Genomic DNA, 22,180 nt, shown 5'->3' with positions numbered 1-22,180 from the left:
GGCAGCTTGTGGTGCCTGTGCAGCCAGAGCCATCCATGTGCTATTAGCCTTGGGGATGGGGGGGACACACACACACACGTTTCAGGGTGTGCCCAAGGCATAGATCACTTTTTCTGCGTGAGGCTCCAGGCCTGAAAGAAGTTTCTGACTATTGTGCTTGGCTTTGCACACACATCATCTCCTCATCCAGGCTGAAGAATGGCTCCTTCCAGGGGCAGAACGTGTGTGGTGCCTGGCACCAATGTAGGGGACCATGGACACTCGATAGACTCCGGCTGTGTTGTATGGTGCTCATGCCAACAATAACAGACATTTAGAACTCTGACCTGGTTCCTCACCCTGCTAATGTAGCTAAAATATTTTCTAACCAAATTCTGAGAAAGCTGTTACTGTGGCTGTTAGAAAGCATTGGTAATGGCATATATCGTTTGATGCAAGCGAGTTAGGAAGAATTCCCGATGCTTTGATTTGCAGATGCAGCTAGTTGGGCTGTTGGATGGTGATAGCATCTTAAGCATGTCCCCTAACTTTGTCTGTGTTCCCTGACAGTTTGAGGCAGTGTCTTCTAAGCACGCCATGCAGTTCAGAGGTCTGTGGAGGCACAGGCTGTTATTTCTGTGTGTCACCTTGGTTTATTGATTGCTATTCCTCACATGGCCGTAGAGTGTACATTTGTTACTACATCATAGGAGTGACATTTAAAGTATTTGATGAAGCCATTTTCCTTAGGGAAATTAAGAAAACATTTGGAAAATAGATGATTTGGGATGGATCTGGCTGTTACGATGTTGTGGTGGAAATGCTGAGTTGCAGTGGCTAGCTAGTTAGTGGTAGAAATGCAGAGCATGGATTATTTAATTATCTGTGAGCAAGGACGTAAAGATGAAGTTCAGTGGATTTACTGAGGTGCTTTCTCTGTGCTACGTGCCTCCCATTGCTCGTGGCAGAGCGGTGATAAGAGCAGTTTTCCTAGTGTACGTGAAATCTCCCCCCGGGGCGGGGGGGGAGTGTTTGAGAAGTCTATGCTGCATGTCCCTTTACAGCTGGTTCTTGAGGCAGCCAGGGTTTCAGGGCTGGAGGCTTGGCCAGGACTCTCCCTAAGTTAGGGCTCCGTCTTCTTTGCTCCTGCAGAGCTCAGACTGCTGCCCGACTCACTGGTGGAGAGGGAAACATATTTGTTGAAGGAACTGTCCATTAGAGAAGTACCCACACTTCTGTTGAGGACTCTTAGCTGTTACCTGATTTGATAAAAAATTACAGTGACTATTAAAAACTTATTGCACTCTGCCACAAAGCCCTTTCAGCTCCTTTTCCCTTACTTGGAACCCCCTCATCCCATCATGCTTGACACTCTCTGTAGCAGTTCTGGAGTCTTCTTTCCTGAGGGTCTTTAGTTGTGTTGTCCTGGCTGCCTTCATGTCCTGAATGGATTTAAAATGTTTCCCTTTCACTGTCATTGTGATTCTGGGGAAGAGCCGGGAGTCACACAGTGCCAGATCTGGTGACTAAGGCTGATGATGAAGGTACACTGTTACGTGTTTATTAAACTGAAATTGCCACATATGTTTGATCCATGAGATTTGATCACACAATACAGTGAGTGCCTAAATTTAAAAATTTATTGCAAGTAATTCAAAACCCTTTTCTTTGCCATGAACACACTTACTCTTGATAGTGTGCCTTTCAGCGTAATAAATTGTTCACAAATTTAACCATTCACTGCATTTGTCAGTCGCACCTTGGGTCTGTCAGTCACTATCTCATGGACTTAGCCTAACTTATGTCCTGGCAGTGCTTGGAGGCAGTGGCTATTGTCTTCCCAGTTTTATGGATTGGGGAATGAGGCTTAGAGAAGGTGCATAGTTTGCCCAAATAAATAGGAAGAAGAACTGACATCAGACCTCTTGTTAGGGCCGGTGGTGTGAAAGAAGAGTCTGTGTGTCGGGCCACAGATGGGACACAGAACAAGGGCAGGAGAGATGCGGTTAGGAGAGTCTGGTGCATTTGCAGAGGGCTCCTCTGGCAGAAGGAAGCAGGTTGAATTTTCATCAGTGGTGTAGCGAGTAGGGGAAAGCATGAAAGTGAGGATGGAGAGAGTGGTTGTGGGTTTGATGATAGAAGAATTATTGGTGTGCTGATGAAAATGAGCCAGTAGAGGGCAAGGAGGATTTTATAGAGTAGAACAAAGAGATACTTCACAGGGTTACAAAAATCGAGAACAGAGACTGGCATGGTGGCACATAGCTGTAATCCCAGCACTCTGGAGGCTGTGGCAAGAGGATCATACAAATTCTAGCCCAGCTGAACTATACAGTGAAACCCTGTCTCAAAAAAAAAAAAAAAACCCAAAACAAAACAAAAAAGCAAGTAAAAAAAAAAAAAAAAAAGAAATGGATAAAAATGGAAAGCATGGGTGGAGGTTGGAGATGTTTCTGGGTGCAGAGATGCTTTCTTGTTCTTGTTGGAAAGGAGGAAGAGCATGCAGGTGTGGGCGCAGGTGCAGGTGCAAGCAGGTTTGCCACTGTTGTGTGCGGCCATCCAGGGGCTGCCTAGGGCATAGGAGAGCTGGGCTTTCTGATGAGGCTGCAGCTGGCAGAAAAGGACAGCAGAGGTCTGGAAAACCTTAAAGCACCATGCAGAAGTTCGTAAGGAGACCACAAAAGGAAGCCTCCTAGGGAGGTTAAGGTGATGCGGTTAGGAGAGAACCGTGCTAATATGGATTTGAGTTTTGTTGTCCTATCAGTGGTTTTTTAAAAAATGTTTTTATTGTGAAATCTTCCAAGCATCCTTAAAAGTATAAATAACAAGCTGATAACCTTTGATGTACTCTTGCTCAGCTTGACCCATTTCCTAATCTTATTTTTTATCCCCAACTTTCTACTTCTGTCTTTTCTTTCAGTTACTTTAAAGTGAATCCCAGAAATCCTATAATTTTACCCATAAACACTTGAGTATGTGTCTGTAACTGATGAAGACTTTGAAAAATAACCTCAGTGACATTATATTTCTAGCAACAGCTGTTTTCTTTTTAAAGATTATTTTTAAACAGTTGGTTTGTGTTCCTGCTGGATTTCAAGCTACTTGGAGAAAAGGAATAGGCAAGGAAAATGTGCAGGTCAGGGAGTCGCCAACACCTGTCACAGTGTCCCTTTCATATAGTGGACACTGGCAGATATTTGGGGAATGAATGAGTGGCTCAGTCTGCATTTTACAGAAACTGAAATGGTGTAAAATTAACCCGAAGTTCGTGTGTAGAGATGGGAGGTGCTCCTATGCTTGGCCTTGGATAGCTGTTGTCTACTTGTTTCTACAAGGTGGTTAGAGTTGGTTGTCCACCAAAGTGGTAGTTAATTTCTACTGCCTGTTTCATTTACTTCTAGATTAAAAAAATATTAGCACTTACAAGTATGATCCCTTTTAAAATCATAGCAAGGACCGGGGTTATGGCTCAATGGCAAAAGTGCCTGCCTAACAAACACAAAGTCCTGAGTTTGATTCCTGGTACAAAACAAAGTAAAATAAAATGATGACAAGAGTACAGTTGTGTACTTTACTTAACCACTGATAGCTGAAATTCATTAACTCAGAGCTTATTTATAAGGTGTAGCTGTAAAGGTTTTTAATGTTTTCTTGTCACCCATAATTAAAGGTCTATTCATTAAATCTGTTTCTCCTCAGGAAATCCTAGCAGTGCCTCTTGCTTCCGAACAGAGATACGATGCTGAGTTCTTTAAGGCCTTCAGGAGGCAGAATATTGTTCTCTCAGCAAGAACTTACGCTCGGGTAATTTCTGTAAACAGAACAGTGATCGTTACTAATGCTCTCTGACTCTTGGAGCTGTACAGCCAGTGTTATGCATGCGTGTACCGTTGCACTGTCATACTAAATTGTCATACTAAGAAATCTGGAGAAAATGGAGTTACATTTTTAAAGATTTTATTTATCAGTCAGAGTTTTAAAAATAAATAATTTTTGTAACATTAAAAGTATATGTGCTAAGATGAAATCAAAACTTAGGGTTTCTAAGTATGCCATATCAGAACTACATAAAAAGTAAGTTTTGAATGTTGTCATATAGACTTGGCCTGTGTTGCTGAGATTCGGGTTGCTTCTTACACAGGAGAGCAATGTACAAGCCCTGGAGATTCTGTTTACCTACCACGGCGCTGACCTGCTTCCTCACCGCCTGGCAATTCTCTCCAACTTCCCAGAGACCACTTCCCCGCATGAGTACGCTGCGCTGCTGCCCGAAGCTCGGTACATGACTCCCTTCCACCACATTTTACCTTTTTCTGAAGCTATAGAAACTTTTTGTTTCATGCTGAACACCTTAAATTTAAATAAACAGTAATTTAATGTGATCTACTTAATTTTCCCCCGGTAATATAATTATTTTCAACTTATTTTTTTAAATCCTGAAGCGAAAATGTGTTTGCCTTTAACAGGATCACCTTAACTTAATGGACAAAATCTATTTTTTTTGAAAGCCTCTGACTTTCCTGCTGTGTATTCAGTACATACTGTGTCCTGGTCAGTGTTAATTTGAGCTTGTCCTGTCTCTGAGGCATTGAACTGTAGTTCCCACAGTATGGGGACACGGAGTGTCTGCGTCCTACAGTGCTCAGCAACCTGTCTTCCTTTTGAAATTCCAGAGACACAAAGACAAATAGGGAATTGAAGCCCCACTGCTGTTAAACACCTGCTTCCTTTTTTTCATTTTAAGAGTGCTGGATAGTTGAGTTGCAGCGGTGGCAGTCGGTGTAGATGTCATGGCCAGTATTTCCCCTGGTGGTTTTCTGGAGGCGGGAATGGCAGCAGAATGTATTTTCCCCATTGCGTAGTTCAGAGATGGGGAGGCTGTGTGTGCCAGGCTGGAAGGGCTCTTACGAGAAGGGGGCATGCAGAGCATGCGGTGAGTGGGTCAGTCACAAAGTCGAGGTCTCCATCTGTGAGACCATTTGTACGTAGCAGTGAGCGCGCCCCTGGTGAACGTGGCTCCATTATTAACTGCCTGAGCTGTCTTTTTTGGTTTCCGGTTTGCGCGTCTTTAAAGGGAGTTGACAGTTCCTCTCTTGCCTATTCACATTGTATCATTTTAGTGGCAGGTAAACCCGTATCTGTGACACCTGCTGGAGCCGGTAAGGATGCAGGGGTTGGGTCGGAGGTGGAACAGTCGCTGTGCCAACTCTGTGCCCAGAGATACATGTGCTCGGGTGGAAATGGAATCGTGGCTCCCTCACTCTTGCCTGGCTTCCCCCACCCCATATGAGTTTAGGCTTATGTGCTAATGAACAGTATGCACAGAGTGATCGCCAGCTATCTGACACATATTTCTATCTGGTTTCCAAATCATTTTCTGTGATCTCTGCTCTTCTGAAGGCAGGGTATACAGAGGTTTAGTAGCATGCTAGTGTATATAGATGAAGCCAGCCTTGGAACTCACCTTTATTTAGTGTTGAAAGTCAGTATGTTCCACATACGTGGTATACATTTCTTATTTTGCATTACTGTTAGTACTAAAAAAAAACTGATAAAAGAAAGAAAAACTATCAGATACTTTTTTCAGCTTCAAATAATTTTACATATTTACTTTTAAGTCTTATTTATTTTTAGTACTGGGGACTGAACTCATGACTTCAGGCTTGCCAGGAAGGCACTGTACCACCAAGCTGTATCCCTGGCTCTTCAAAGAATTTTAGATCTTGTGATATGTAAATATATTTTATAGGAATGTTTCAGAATAAAAATTGTCTATTGTTTTCTGCCTTCTTACAAAGCAGATCTGTTCTGAATAGAGCTGATTTTTTCAGCTAAATTGCTAGTCTACAGAAATGGATTGCTGCCTGTCATAGTGCTTTTCAAAGGTAGTTTCTCCTTAGATTTGAATGCATTTATATTGTTTTCTGGTGATTGCTTGAACATTTTGCTTTAACCTGGAATTTCAGAAATGGTTTGGGAACAGTTTCCCAGTGTCTAATGCTGTGCTGTCTTTGAATGCCCTGGGGTTACTAGGGGTATCTTCCTTGGGGAGATATTTAAATTACAGGAAGCACTTTAGTCTCACAGCAGAGAACATTATAAGATAAAGCTATTAAATCATTGTTTTGGGATTTGACATTAAGAAAAACTTTAGGTCTCTGATGTCATGAGTCTTTAAGTTGCATTTATTTTTAAATCCATTGTGAAAAATAAGTTTTTTCCCTCTTTCTTTAATTGGAGTAAGAACAATAGGATTTAATGGTAATGTGTCCATCCTCTTATAATTTAGATTATTGAAAAAGCCACAGCAAATGCTTTAGACATAATCAGATCTTCTGTGAGATCTCCCATTAGTTACTCATTTTTTCATGCTTTTTGTTCTGCTGATCCTTTTAGCATGGTTCTTTCACCTGTCAGTGCAGTCAGTCATTTCCTCCAGTGCAGTGCCTGTCTCCTCCTTGCTCCCTTCTTCACCTCCCACCTTGGACCCCAGGCTAATTGTGGACAGAGCCAGCTGCTGTGGCCCAGCCAGCAGCAGCACATGCTGGGGTGGTGGCTCAGAAGAGGCACAGTGGTCAGGCAAATGGGAGGCTTGGGATTCTGGGAATGCACGTCCTGCCAGCATCCTAAGGCACCGAGGTCCGAGGTGCAGTTGCTGTATTAACCCATTGTTAAGGCTGCTGTCATTTATGCTTCTCGGAGCTGGGCCCTCGAAGATGCATGAACTGCAAGATACTTTTGGAAATAGTTCCCCTTTTGAGTTGGTGTTCATTTGCAGGTGATGGGGCCACCAGCAGAGGGGAAGGCTGCTTCTGAGAGCCCCTGGCTCTTGCTGACTTCCTGCGTGCTGGGCCTCACACACATGGCTGCCCTTTAGCCTGTGGTCACAGGGACACCGTCCCGACCACGAGCATGTCCTGCCCACAGCTTCTGGGGGTGCTTTGTGTGAGGAAGGGAATGTGGCCTGCTGGTTGCGCTGCCGGGGTTATGAGAAAGGTACTTTTTAAAAGAAGTTATGTTGCTTATATTCATAGTGTGTAACCTGTCTTGTGTGTGGCCCGTGGTAGTTCCTATCCCTTGCTGAGCCATGGGCAGGGCTGGTTGTGCAAATTGAACACGGGGATGGACAGGTCTCTGTGCAGCCTTTTCTGCTTTCTTCTTCTCTTGCTGAGAGCTGAGAAATCAGGTGCCTAGAGCCTGTGCCACACTGTGGCCTGCCCAGCCTTCGGCAGCTTCTGAACTTGGGTGCTGTGAGTGACCCCAATCTCTGCATTCAGGAATTGCTGGTCTTCTGGTGCATGAAAGCCAGTTTCACCTGCCCGCTTCTCTTTATGCTACCACAACTCTTTCTACACTGGATAAAGATGAATTCAAATCAGAGGCGAGAGGCTGCGCTACTGCTACTGCTGCTGCTGGCCTCCGCTGGGAACTCTGATACTTCTCGGGTGGTCAACAGGGTCTCCGGGCTGGAGGGGACTTGGGCCTTCGCATCCTTTATCTCATAACTCATGGATCTGAGTGGTCAGATTTTTGTAGTTCTGTATTACTTGTACCCTTACACTATTTTGTTTTATTTTTTCTCTTTTTCCTTTTAAATAAAAAAAAAAAACCAAACCAAACCAAACAACAAACAGTAGAAAATTTATGCCAGAAAAGCAGAACTTCAGTATGCATTTAAGTTAAATTCTCAGCACAACACATTTGAGTAGGGCAGTTGATTTACCTTATAACTTGAATCACTGCTAGAGAATTTCTCTTCTTTTTTTTTTTTTTTTTTGTCTTTTTCCATTTTATCGGTACCGGGGATTGAACTCACGACTGCCTGCTTGCAAGGCAGGCGCTTATGCCACTGAGCTAAATCCCCAGCCCCGAGAATTTCTCTTCTGACCCATTTCTGTTGTGAAAATAATAAAGCTTTACCACTTCGTAGACTCTAGTTTCCAGCTAACTATATTTTGCTGAAGAGCTCATACCATTACTAATCATTTCAGTGATACTTCTTGTGTCTAGTACGTAATCTGTATTGAAAATGCAGATCTCATCTTGGGAGATTTTTATAACACTGTGTACATTAAAGAATTGTGTTTGCTTAGGGGCTGGGGATTTAGCTCAGCGGCATAAGCACCTGCCTTGCAAGCAGGCGGTCGTGAGTTTGATCCCTGGTACCGATAAAAAGAAAAAAGAAAAAAAAAGTGTAAAAAAAAAAAAAAAAAGAATTGTGTTTCCTCTAATTAGAAAAAGCATGACACCTTGCTAGGTTTATTTTTTCCCTGTTCTCGACTCATTGTTCTAATTTGTTGTTAGTTTGGAAGAGTGAACAATCTCACTGTTGTATCAGCATGTTACTATTTTACTTTTCATTCCAATGCTTTGCCATAAAATATTCGTTATTGACATGGAAGAAAATAAAATAGTTATTTTATTTGGTGACAAATGAAGTACTGTGATTGTGGCAATCATTCTAAATCATTTCAGATGATTCATAATTTCAAAAACGCGAGCTGAAAGCCCTGTGAGTTGTACCTGGTACATGCTTTGCTAGCTGAAAAGCAGGAGGTCAGTGAATGGCACAGTGTCCTTCTTACCTTATCGGAGTAACAGGAGCCTGGCCTGGAGAGGATTTGCTGCAGCCCGCGTCACCGCAGGGCGATGCTGTCGATTAACCAGTTGCTACGGCCCTGCCAGCCTGCAGGTGTCCCGCTTCTCCATTCCAACCATCCAGTGGTCTCCTGTCACTCTTCACACGAGGCCCAGTCTTCCTGCCGACATAATATTTGTGTGTTTTTGAATGATGTTTGTGCAAAGCATGTTTCATAACCTAATAGTTGATACATTTTCAGAAAATCCCCTATGGATGCTCAGGCAAATGAGAGACAGTGTTCTGTTGAGCTGTAAGAGCAAGGCAATGAAGTTTGTTTTTAGATGTTTTGTGATTATTCTTAGCTCAGTACGATTCAGTTGCCCTCCGGATTCCTGGATATTGGAGCTAAAAGCCCTGTGAAGTCGAGTTTAGACCCTGCATGGTAGAAAGGCCCATGCCGGAGACCGTGGTGCTCTGGAAGATGTGTTGCGTTGCTGTGCTGAGTTACATGCTGGGTTTTCTTCCCCTTTCTTTTACATTTACTTCCAGCTGTATTCCATCAGGGCTTGTCTTCACCCTTTCAGATTTTTTGTTCACCTCTTCATGATGCTTTGCAGCCCTCTGTCATTGCCCATCCTCAGTGTCTGCGCTGATCATTTAACATGAACCAAGACGCAGCGTCCTTTCCCAGCTCGTGTGTCTTCTGAGTGGCTGGCACATGCATGTCTGGCGAGTGGTCACCATGTGGTACACTACAGACACACGTTTCTGTGACTGGGCGAAGCTTGTTGGATGATCCCGCTCTGGACCGTGAGGTTCTGGGCCAGGGACCGTGTGTGTCATGTGAAGCTCTTGGTAAATGTTTCTAAATGTGTGAAATGGGCTCACAGCCATACCAGGTTTTAAATCCTTTGCCAGATACTTTCTTTGAAGAATTTTTTTTACCGTTTGAACCTTTCTGTGGTTGGAGATCAGCAGTAAGGTGTTTTGCACCACACACACTGTCACTGTAAGCTGTGTCCTGCGGCACTTACTGCACGATAGGCAGGAATCTTAATGCTTAGGGCCGGGAGATATTGTTAAATATTTCTTGTGAAACTGAGAAATGTGAGTTTCAAATGTTTGTTTATTCTCTTTTACATTCAAGTCATCGTGGTGATTCCTTGGTGATTGTTCCTTGGCGTGAGCGGAAACACAGAGCTCAAGATTGGTGTGAAGAGGCGGAGTGCAGGTTGGTAGCGTGCAGCCTAAGCATCTGCTCCTTGCGGGATGGTGAGAAGGGCACCCAGTGACAGCACTGTGTGACCGTGGTCTCTTTCTGTCCCCCTCTCTGTCTTTGCCTTTCTCTTAGAATTGCATACATGTTTTGCAGCCTTTGAGTTGGTTGTTAACTGTTCCCTCTGTTGCAGGGCGGCCGTGGAGCCGAGCCTACAGGATGAAGGCGAGTTCCTGTATGCTGCCCAGCCTGAGTTGCTGCGGTTCCGGACTGCGCAGCTGGCAGTGGCAGAGGCCATAGACTGGTATCAGAGCAGGGCCAAGGAGATCGAGCGCCACGCTGGCCAGGTGAGGCCTTCTGTCACCACTGTGACTCAGAATGCCATGTGGGGTCCTGGATGCCGGCTGCGCTGCTGGCAGTTTAGGGGCGTGACTTCAAGGGATGAAGTTAGGGGTGAATTTCTTCTTACTTTCGTTGGTGTATCTTTTGCCTCAGAGCTTTTATGTTGCTTTGGATCTCACTGGGCAATATGTACAAGAAAAGTCCAGAATCCTTTTTCACACGTACGCTTTGGCTTCTGATTTTCTGCGTATTTTTAATACACTTAATAATACTGCATTAACTTCAGTGGTTGTTCCTGCAGATCAGTCAGCCTGGATGGGTACAGAGACTCGGCTGACTGTGGTTTTGCTCTTCAGTAATCCTTTTCACAGTTGTTCCTGCTGATTCCTAAGACCACACCTGGTTTCCAGCAGTCCGGTCCCTTCATTAGATCCATAACCTCAGGTCTTGAGTCCCGCATGACTCACAGAGACAGGGTGTGCTGAGCCCTAGAGTGGCTGGGTTCAGATCTTGGCTCTTCCACTAGTAAACCGGGGCCCTGGGGCTGATGCCTCCCTTGGTACCTTGGTTATCTTGTGGCGTTGGTTCCAATCCTGGAACTCTTAAAAACAAAGATACTTCCTTCCGAGTGCTGGCTGCTCTGCCCACTGAGGGCCTTGTAAGTGGAAGCCAGGGTTGACTTCATCTCAGAGAACAGGGATTAGTGATGGAGCAGAGGCTGCTGAATACACTCTGAGGACTCATTCAAGGTCTGGTCAGGGGTGACTTTTCTTTTTTAAGCCAAACTTTTGGGTGGTAGCCAAGAACACTTTGCATTGGTTTCCCAAAACCACAGGAAAGTGTGTAGGATCTTGAGATATCTCAATGGTGAAAATTGTCTTTGGAGAAAACCAAGTCAGTTCTCTATAGTTTAGATAGGTAAACCATGATCCTCAGAAACGGGGTGAGTGCCCTGCACAGCACCCTGGCCAGAGCCAGGTGAGATCCTGGTCACTGTCTAGAGCTGGGTAGCAGAGAGCAGCCACACAGACCCCAGGGATTCAGAGTGAAGTGGGCACAGTCTCAAGAGAGCAGCTGTTTTCCTAGCGATATATGAAGACTCACAGTGTCCTTTGGAGAAAATACTTAGCAATACTTTCTTCTTTAGCACAATGTGAGAATCATAGATACTGTGTTCTATCTTCAGAACTAATTTCCAAAAAATTAATGTGATAGCCTAATTGTGGATTATGGGATGAGAAAACCATGTCAGTAGTCGGCCAGGCCACATGAGGCTATACAGTCAGCTCACAGTCACTTCGGACGGAGTGTAAAATTGCACACTGATTCAGGTGTGTGGTTAAATACCACGAATTGCTGTCAGGGTTGTGAACAACTAAGGCATGTTAAAAACTGTTAATAAGGGCTGGGGATTTAGCTCAGCGGCATAAGAGCCTGCCTTGCAAGTGTGTGGTCGTCAGTTTAATCCCTGGTACTGATAAAAGAGACAAAAACAAAACAAAACAAAACAACAAAAAAAAAACTGTTAATAAACCTAAGTAAAATCTTCTGCTTTATACATTAGTTATATGAAAGGTAAATTTAGTATAAATTCAACCACACAAAAATAGAACTTTGCATGACAGTTAAATAAATTGACCTGGCCTGTGATGGTGAGAGCTGGGTTTTGGATGTCTGAAAGGTGGATAGGAAGCAGGCAGGTTGGGCTCAGCCCTGCCTGTGCCGTGGGAGGTGCCACCTGACAGCTGACCCTGCTGGCTGGCCGTGGGTCTTATCCGGTACTGGTGCCTCCCTGTACTTTCACAGTCTCCTGGCGACCTCTTCTGTTCCCATTGAGAACTTTGGTCCTCAGGCAGTCCTCCCGGTTCCTGTGCGTTACCTTAATCAAGGTGTCAGCACTTCACTCATACGGAGAAACCTCTCCAAGGAGCGACTGACCAAGAGAGCTGTGGTAGGAGTGGTGAGATGTATCATTGTACAGGCAGACGTGGCCATCATAGTATCATCTGGGTTAGCATCGTGTGCTCAGCAGACACTTCACAGATACAGCCAGAAGCCCACATTGGAACCATTATTCACTTACAAAAATAGTGATAAGCTGGATGTGGTGCCACATACCTGTAATCTCAGCACTCGGAAGCCTGAGGCAGGAGGATCATTGCAAGTTTGAAACTAGCCTGGGCTACAAAGTGAGTTCAAGGCCAGCCTTAACTACATAGCGAGACCCTGTCTCAAAAATACAAAAACAAAACAAAACAATGATAAAGAAAAAGAAGCACATCCTAAAATGCAAAATAGTCACTTTAAAAAATTATTTTTCCCATTACCTTGTATCTACTTTTATTTTTAAAAAAAATTTAAAGATTTTTTTCTTGTGTCTGTTTTTACAAGCGTTTCAAGCTTGTGACAAAATTGAATGGGGAGTACTAGGAGTTCCTATGTACAATGGCTACCTTCCAGCGTTCTGGTTAGTAACGTTTTGCACTTGAGTGCTTCCTGTGTTGCGGTCGATGAGTCATGGAAGTGAATGGATAAGCAGTGAACATCCAGATGCGTTCCTAAGTGAGTGGATAAACTGTCAGTAGGCTCAGATCCGTGCGTCCAGTAAGGGCGCACTGACTGATCCAGACAACTTCCCTGAATGAACAGATGGATTGTGGTTCATTCTGGTAATGAGTATGGGACGCACCTCGCATGACTGTGGCTGTGTGACAGAAGCCACTCTGAAATGCCTACGTTGCGTAGCTCCAGTCCCATGATACTGTGGGAAATATCTGAACTGGGACAGTTGGCAGACTGCTGCACATCCTTTTTTCCCCCTTTTGTTCATTTTGCAGTATTGGGGATTGAACCTAGGAGTTCACTCTGAGTCTACCCTTAGCCCTGTTTACTTTTCATTTTGAGGCAGAGTCTTGCTGAGTTGTCGAGGCTGGGCTCGAATTTGTGATCCTCCTGCCTCAGCTTCCTTGAGTGCTGGGATGACAGACAGTCATGTGTGCCCTTGCATTCTTTGCTTTTTCCTGGTGAGGTGTACGCATCTGAATTGAGCTGTGCATGTCTGTACTGGTTACTGCGTCAGCTGATATTGATTGGAGCTTTGTGTAGGGGAGGCGCAGTGGAGGAAAGGAATGGAACAGGAAGACTTTCTTTTTAGGGTCTTGAGTGGTTAATGAGAGTGAGAAGAGTGTTGAGTTCTCACTGTTCATTATGTTCTTTTGCCTGTTCATGTGATGGGAGAATGAAATAAAGTGTGTTCAAAACTGTGCTGTAAGATGTAAGACTCTGCAGATTTAAGATGGTTGTCACTTCCTTAGTATCAGAATCCTCATTATTCTAATTTCTACCTTTGAAACAGTCCGATGGTGATGTAGTTGATAAAGAACCATAATGTTTTGCAGTAATAAAAGACGTATATTACTGGTAGAGTTCCATAAAAAGATGGCTATGGGCCTAGGCCCTGCACTGGGAGCTGCGTCTTGAGGACGAGAGGAGTTGATGAGAGCTGGGCACTCACTGTCGTCCCCCCCCCCCCCCCCCCGATTCCAGGTGGACTGCGCACTGTCGCTGATTCGCCTTGGGATGGAGCGGCAGATCCCCGGGCTGCTACTGCTGTGTGACAACCTGGTCACCCTGGAGACCCTGGTGTATGAAGCAGGCTGTGACGTGACCCTAACCCTGGAGGAGCTCCAGAGAATGACGGACAGCGAGAAGCTGAGATTACTCATGAGCAGTGTGAGTGTTGGCTTTGTTTTCAGTCATTCCTCATGTCCATGTCCCTTCATTGATACATGTCCCCTCCCAGGAGCAAAATGTCCTACAAGCCTGAGAACTTGGTTGAATGAGAGATGGTTTCTTAACCTTTTCACTGAATTGAACCATGTGGGTAAGTTGTGAAAGATCCAGAGAGCGCCGGCCTTTTTCATGTGCTTGGTCTGTGACTGTTTCTCCTGCTTGCGCTCCTGCTTCTCACTTGTTCCTGCTGTCTCTTTCTTTCTCTCCTTCCTGCATCCCTTTTCTTGTCATCTACTCTTCTCCAGGTCTTTCTCTCTGGGCCGACTCTGATTTGCTTCTGATCCTGGCACCCTGCAGTGGCCTTGCCTTGTGCTGCTGTGATCACAGCTGCTTTGCAGAGGTGCAAGCGCATCTCCCAGTGACCCAAAGGTACTTGGGGGTTCCAGGGACCATAAAGATGATATTGAAGGGCAAAACAAAACCAAGAAGGGGAAAGGAAAGGCACCTCTGGGCTGTTCATAACAGAAGTCTTTCCCAGTTGGCTCCTTTGCTGTCTCTGGTCGCGTATTTCTTTCTTTTTTATTTTTTTAAGGAGGGTAAAATTAAACAGAACAAAACATCATAAGGAAACAATTTTTAAAAAACATGGATTTCAAAGCAAGACCGCTGGAGATCTTCACTGTCTATCATGTTATCTCTTGTTTTCTTACAAATAGTTGTCCACATCTTCACACACAGTGAATACATACTGAACATTATAGTACTAAACTAATCAGAACAGGATGATGAAGGCTTTTTAGGTCTTCAAGACCAGACAATAGGGAAGTCAACAATGGTTGCCATAATGTCTCTTGTTCTCTTCAAAATAGCTGTCCATATCTTTACGTATGTTGAAATTAAGCTAAAAGACTAGACTAATATCACTCTGAACAGTGAATAATAGATTTTATATCATAATGCTACATAATTAGCAGTGGGTATCTTAGTGTCTCTTCTTCAGAGTATCTGTTCATTACATTGTGCATTATATAATTTGTTCCCATAAACTGTTTAGAAATTCTACACATGTGTGAATCTCTACATGTATACCTATCCTTTCTGTATTACAGGGAAAAACAGATCAAAACAAGACAACAAAACAAATTCCTAGAAAAACATGAAACGAAAAAGACATATAAAACCATATTAGGTGAGCTACAGTAGTTACTATGATGTCTTTTGTTATTTTCAATAGAATTGTCTACATCATGAGACATAATATAATTGAACATAGCATTACATAGCAGTTTTAATAAAAACACAACATTGGAGACATTGTAGGACTTAAAAAAGCAATTAATAATCAAACCGGAATGGGTACCCTATTGCATCTTGTCATCTTCAGAGGAGTTGCCTCTACTCTTAGACTTGATACTATCAAGCATACCAAATTTGAATAAAATCAGTCAAGACAAAACAGTGGTCTAACAAACAAGATTCAAATAAGATCAGTAATAGTAAGACAATGTAAGTAATATAGGGCTTCAGTTTAAGTTAATAGGAAATTAAGGATAGTTACCATAGTATATCCTGCTATTTTTGGGATAGCTGTCTGTGCCCTCAAATCTAGTCTGAGTAGACAGACTGGAACAAAATAAAATTAAACAGCAGTAAGACTAATGTGGCTTTTAAATCCTGATACACTATTAACAATGTTCTCTGCCTTCCTTTTTTAGACAATTCCTCCCCTTTCCCTTTCTCAGGGTGCTTTGTATATTTTGGGTCCCACTAACTCCTTTAGTTTTTAGATTAAGGGGGGCAACCTGTTATCTGTCTAAGTAGTGTTGAACCTTTTTACCCCTGAGCTTGATCTTGAGCTGTATTCCTTTACTTACTAAAGCTTCAAGGTTTTCCTTCTTTATAGCTGAGTAGTTCTCCACTGCACAAAAGTATCATGACTTTCCAACCTATCTGCAGCTGCTGGACGAGTTGTCCCTATTTCTTTCTGGTTCCCTGTCACATAGAGCATCGTTTTCTCATCTTTGACTTTCAGTTTATTAACCCTCTTTCCGGTTAAGTATATTTCCTATTCAGAGCATCTTGATGGCTCCTGCCTCCTAATCTACTTTGCCTGTGTTTCTTTTTGTTAGTGTATCAAGGCTGTCTATATTAGAGATTATAGCCCACCTTCTCTACCTCATCTCTGCTATTCTATTTTTCTGCTATTATTTGTCCACTTTTTTCCTTCATTCCACTGTCTGCCCTGTTCGTTGGGGCCTCTCTGCCATGGCTGCTGGAATCCTGGTATTTTTTTCTATCTCTCTCTAGAATGTCCTTCAGTATTTTTTGTAGGGTTGGATTGGTGGTCATGAACTCGCACAGTTCCTCCTGGTCATGGAAATGTCTTGTTTCTCCTTTAATTTTGAGAGTGAGTTTTTCAGGGTACATCAATCCGAGTTGGAGTTTATTTTTTTTCAGGACTTGGACTATTTCACTCCAGGCTCTTCTTGATTTGATAGTTTATGTTGAGAAGTCTTTCGTTATTTTGATGGATTTTCCTTTATATGTAATCTGTTTCTTTTCTCTGACCACTTTTAATATTCTGTTCCTGTGGTGAATTTCTGGGATCTTGATTATTATATGTCTGGGTGTAGATCTTTTTTGGTTGTAGTTGGCCGGAGTTCTATATGCCTCATTTATCTGGATATCATTTCTTTTTCCTATGCTTGGGAAGTTTTCCTTAATTATTTCTGTGAATAGCCTTTGTAATTCACTTGTGTTTACTCCTGCTTCTTTGCTCATGTTTTTTATTCTTAAGTTATAGATCCTCTTGTCATCTTCTAGCCTTTGTATTGCTACTTCCTGGTTCCTTGTTATTTTTAAGAGGTCTTTTCTTTCATGATCACACATTGCAAATCTATCTTCAAATTTTGAAAGACTCACTTTGGTTTCTGTCAGGGCATTTTGCCAGCTTTCAATGGCATTTTAAATTTCCTGGTAATCTCTTTGGATCTGTTTCATGTATTCTAGATTTTGTTTATATTCTTCACCAAAGGTTTCTCTTCTTTTTCTGGGTTCTTCCATTCTTTCATCTGTGTCTTCTTGAGAGGGGCTTAGCATTTCTTTTATTAATCTTTTTATGTCTTGCCTCACTTGGATTAGAATTTCAGTTTTAAGTTCATCTATGCGGTCATGAATGTATTTCTTTATGTCCGCTGATGTTGTGGCCAATATTGTACGATTGCTGTACTGGTTCGCTTCTGTATTTACCTCTCCTGGACCTACTTTCTCAGAGTCAGCGGCTGGAGGCTTTTTCTTATTTCTTTCTCTTGCCTTGTTTTTGGTTTCTTTCAGACAGGTGTATGGTGGAGGTCTCAGGCCCTTTCCTTATTGCTTGTGGTTTTTCTGAAGCGTGCTGGCTGGGGGCTTGCTGCCTTCTCCAGTTTGCTGTTATCTGAAGTGTACGCAGGGACAATGTGGGCTGGTCCCTCTTCTCTGAGCCAGTCAACGGGAGAGTGCCTTCAACACATTAGTCTGTGCTGTACGGATATCACAGGTTCGAGACAGTTTCGTCCCTGGCCATTGGGTCCCGACCAGGGGCATGACTCAGCCCAAGCATGTCCCACCAGTCCTCATTGGGCCAGCGGTGACTGATTGACGCCCCTGAGGTTCCGGGTTCAGGCCTATCCTTCCGGATTCCCATATGTCCTTCAGCCAGCCCCTACCGCGCGACCCAATTTCCAGCATTCACCATGAATTAATGCAGCTCTCCACCTTGGCTACACTCTATGCTGTGCCATGTCCTCCTGCCAAGGGCTCCAGACTCACCAACTCCTGGTCAAGGCTTTAGTGCGAACGTGAATTGTCTGACTCCACAGCATGCCCAGCACAGCACGGGACTGGTCCCAGTGAGCGCGTCTGGTTCCAGCCTTTTATCCATGTTTTTGCTTCCTTTCTTTCTTTTTCTTTTTCCTCAGTTTCTTCCCTGTCATGAGAATCCCTCTCCTTTCGTCTGGTCTTCTCCTTGGTGTTAAATTCTAGCGTCTGAGTTGTTTTTCTCAGAGACTCTCTACCCTGCTACCTATCAAGCTGCTGTCTTCAGAATTCCGGAACACCTATTTCTTTCTGTGCCTTTCTGTCCCCTTTCCTTATTCTCTTTCATGTTCTCTCTCTTCTTCTTGCCCCACTTGCCCTCCCAGGTGGGTCTGTGTGCCCTGGGGACCTCATGGCCAAGGAGTGGCAGCCATGTGTGTGTTCCAGAGTTGGGCCCGACTGTTGGGGACTGCGGTCCAGGTCTCATCTGAAGTCAGGACCACCATGGTGCTTTGGTTACCTACTCTCCAGGGTGCTGGCTCTGCAGCACCCTCTCCATGGGGACCTGCAACTGTGTGTTTCCACATCTCTCTGGTTATCCCGAGTTGTCATCATTGCAGTTCGTCTGAGATGATGAGATGCAGCAATTAATTTCGTTCTGTTCATTTTGGCTCATTATGCTTTCAGTGCTCTGAGGACAAGTACGTGACAAGTGCCTACCAGTGGATGGTGCCCTTCCTGCATCGCTGTGAGAAGCACTCTCCTGGCGCAGCCAGTGAGCTGCTACGAGAGTACTTAGTGACCTTGGCTAAGGGAGACTTGAGGCTTCCCCTGAAGATATTTCAGCATTCCAAGCCAGATGTAAGTAGAAACCGCAGCTTCTCAAATTGTTCAGCTATGTTTTCTTGATAGAATTAAGTTTTTTTTTTTTTTTTTGTCTTTTTCATTTTTATCGGTACCAGGGATCGAACTCACGACTGCCTGCTTGCAAGGCAGGCGCTTATGCCGCTGAGCTAAATCCCCAGCCCCTAGAATTAAGTTTTATTTATAAGCTTAAGATAGGCATTGTAAATGATTTTCCTGTAAAGTAAAAGACAATGGTTGTCATGCTGTTCCTTTTTCAGCAGCGTTTTGTATCCATTTCACCAGCATTGTGAGCATTGAAAATTTGTTAGTGATTATTAAATAGAAACACAAGGAAGTGTTATCCCCAGAATTCAATGTTACTCTGAACTAGAATCCAGGATTTAAATATTTGGAGCTATTTTTAGAACTGGTGTAATTTGATAAGATAGGATGAGCTTTGCTTCCTGATATATGATTTTAATTGTTCACGTGCAGCATTTCCTTAAATTGCTGGGAGCCTCCATTGGCAAATGGCTCCACCTTTTAAAGCCCATCTAGGTTGCTGTGTGGGCTCTCATTGCCCTCGGATCACTCTGCAGTGATAAACACACAGAGCTGAGAAAAGAAAACACTCATGATTCATTAGTTTGAAGGGGGTGTGAAGATTTAATGCTACGTCTCATGCATTGTGTGTAGAAATGAGCTATGAAAATCATTTGAGTCATTGTAATAATTTTACTTTCTAATTTACATATATTCACAGTAACAATAAAACAGCTAGATGTGGTGGCACCTGCCTGTAATCCCAGCTCTCAGAAGGCTGAGGTTAGGCAGGAGGATTGCAAGAATGAGACCAGCCTGGGCTACACAGTAAGTTCAAAGCCAGCCTGAACTGCATAGTGATGTTGTATCTCAAAAAAACAAAACCAAAAACACATTAATAAAACAACTTAGGGAAGCATGTTGGCACATACCTGTCATCTCAGCACTCAGAGGCTGAGGCAGGAGATTGCCGTGAGTTCAAGATCAGCCTGGGTTTATAGTGAGTTTTGGATCAGCCTGGGCTACATAGTGAGACCCTGTCTGAAAAAAACAAAGTTCAGGGCCAACCAATATCCAGAGTTACCCTTGGTCCTCTTCCATTGGAGGGCACACAGCAGGATGGCACAGGCCCTGTGGGACTGACTTTGTGACGATGTCCTGCACAGTAGACTGCGGTGCATGTGGGGGACCCTCAATGCCGTTCCCATTTGAAATTCAAAGTGAATCTACTTCCGGGTGCTTTGATAAAACGGGAATGTCAGGAAATAATAGTCTCAAGCTGAAGTAGAAAGGAAAGCATTGCCTTCTCCTGGAGTAGAGCGTTTTTGTGTTTGGGGAGTTTCAGGGCCACTCTGGCTGCCTGTGTGTGGGCCTCTCCTGGAAGGACACTTCTTTGCTTCGGGCCCCCTCTGCAGCTGGCTTCTCCTGGCATGTGATTCTCTGGGCACTTATGCGCTCTGCATCACTGGGCTCTTTTCATGGTGCTTTGTAGCTGGCTTGCTTTCTTTCTTTGAGACAGAGTCTTGCTCTGGAACATCATTCTAAAGCCTAGACTGGCCTCGAAATTATAGCAGTCCTCCTGCCTCAGCCTCCTGAGTGCTGGAATGACAGATGTGTGCCAGCACTTTGTGTTTTATGGCCCATTTCCTTTTTTATTTTAAAACAAAACAATAAAAAGGGTAGAAATAATACAATATTTTTTAAAAAGTAGGAAATTAACAGTAATTAACATATTGCATATTGCATCTTAGAAGTAATTGTTCAGATTATAAGATTTAGGCATGAAAAAAAATGGCCAAACAATGAAAGCACAAACTGTTCTTTTGGATGAACTAACAGATTTGTAGTATAGTTATCTATCATATGTATATTCATATATCTTTTTCCTTCTTCCTCCTCTCCTTTCCCCCATCCCAGTTGTTCTTTCTTTTGAGCATTGTCTTTCACTATCACAATATCTATTGTTCATTTTGGATCTTATTACTCTTTCAGGTTTTTTTTACATTAGGGAGACAATATGATATTTACAAATGTGAGTTCGATTTATTTCACTTATGAGTATGGTCATGTGTTCTCTCCATTTACCTTGAAAAAGCCTCAAGATTATCCTTCTTTGTAGCTGAGCAATGTTCCATTGTATAGAAAGGCCACATCTTTTTTATACATTCCATGGTTGATGGGCATTTGGGTTGCTTCCAAGATTTAGCTGTTACAAATTGTGTTGTTATAAACATGGGTGCATATATATTGCCATTGTTTTCAATTTTGCTGGAAAGATACCTAGAAGGGGAATAGCTGGATTGAATGGACCTTTAATCCTAGTTTTTTGAGGACTCTCTACACTAATTTCCACAGTCTACACTCCCACCAGCAGTGGAAAAGTATTCGTTTTTCCCCACAGCCCTGCCAGCATCTGTTGTAGGTTGATTTCTTGATGGCAGCCATTCTTTCTGGAGTGAGCTAGAGTCTCAGTGTTATTTTAATTTGCATTTCTTAAATGACTGGTGCCTGGTGAACATTTCTTCCTGAGTGTTTTTGTACAGTCCATTTCCTCTGGTTTGAGTGGTTCTTCTCTGTTTCTGATCCTTCAAGTCCCTGCTCTTTGGGAGCTTCTCTCCCACAAACTCTTTCGCCATCGGTCTGCCAGGATGGGTCCTTACACTTGTCCACTCCCGTTGTGCCCTTCCCGCCGTGTTGGGACAGTGGTCCATGGCTGTCTGGCCTCTACTTCTCATTGATCTCCATGTGAGCAGAAATGAACCCAGGGCTCCCAGAGTGGGCGTGCTCAGTGCGGGTGGGGACAGACTGGCTCTGCACAGGGCTGTTGCCTGCTGAGTCCCTTTGTGTGCTTCTCCAGGATTGCGCCACGCACCAGTCTCGCTTCTCTGAGGGCCCTGTATTTGTCCAGATGGCACAGCATTCTCAGCCATGAAGCCTGGCAGAGAGGAGTTCGCAATCCAGTTTACAGAACACAGAGAGAAAGTCATCTACGAGCCAGACCCTGTGGTGGACCTCTGTGCCCTCTGCAGTAGGTCATTTGGTCTGGCCACTGAAATGAATGTTCACAGATCGAAGGCATCGGGAAGAGATGGAACTGTGCCACGGAAGGCCACCGAGTGAGGACAGGAGCGTAAGAGTCAAGAAAGAGCTGGATATAATCACAGGGACAGGAATGTACCGGATGGCCTCAAACCAGTGTATGACACAGTGTGAGGAAGAGCTGAAATCAGAAAATAGTTAAAGAGAGAATGTGTTTTTAAAGATAAATGTAAACTGAGCTTGTCATTACAGCCTTATCCTGAAAGGATTATCTGCAAGTGTTCTGCATAGGAAGGAAATAATCCAAAAATAGAGTAGATATGAGAGTGGGGAAATAGTACTTAAGAAATAATAAATATGAGAATAGTATAAGTGAGCGTTCCATTATTAATCATGAAAATAGCAGGTCAGAAAGTGAAGACGAGGGAAGCACAGTAAGCATGTGGTCAGGGTGGGCGAGGCGGGTGTGAGGCAGGGGTCTGGCATCAGAGATCACAGGGTCTGGGGCTGTTGCTCAGGTGCTGAGGACAGATGGTGACACTGGCAGGGACTTTGAAGGCTCCAGTGCACTCAACGCCTGGCCTGTTACACTTCACTCTGAAGTGCACAGC

The 22,180-nt window shown here is 43.7% G+C and overlaps 1 protein-coding gene across 10 annotated transcripts in view; it reads left to right on the top strand.

Annotated features, from left to right (window-relative positions):
• The window catches only part of Nbas (NBAS subunit of NRZ tethering complex), a 222,990-nt gene that overhangs the window by 70,343 nt on the left and 130,467 nt on the right, over positions 1-22,180 (top strand). For all 10 annotated transcript variants that reach the window (XM_063254316.1, XM_063254312.1, XM_063254314.1 and 7 more), the window contains 6 exons: positions 3,679-3,783; positions 4,121-4,257; positions 9,708-9,791; positions 9,970-10,123; positions 13,665-13,850; positions 18,330-18,503. In XM_063254316.1, the coding sequence (XP_063110386.1) occupies positions 3,679-3,783; positions 4,121-4,257; positions 9,708-9,791; positions 9,970-10,123; positions 13,665-13,850; positions 18,330-18,503 (840 nt within the window). The remainder of the gene's footprint in view (positions 1-3,678; positions 3,784-4,120; positions 4,258-9,707; positions 9,792-9,969; positions 10,124-13,664; positions 13,851-18,329; positions 18,504-22,180) is intronic.

This window comes from Cavia porcellus, unplaced genomic scaffold (genome assembly GCF_034190915.1).
Source record: "Cavia porcellus strain 051 isolate PalLab524CR breed Dunkin Hartley unplaced genomic scaffold, mCavPor4.1 scaffold_8, whole genome shotgun sequence".
NCBI lineage: Eukaryota > Metazoa > Chordata > Mammalia > Rodentia > Caviidae > Cavia > Cavia porcellus.
The sequence above is the reverse complement of the archived record's forward strand: the minus strand, read 5'-3'. Positions and strand labels throughout refer to the sequence as shown.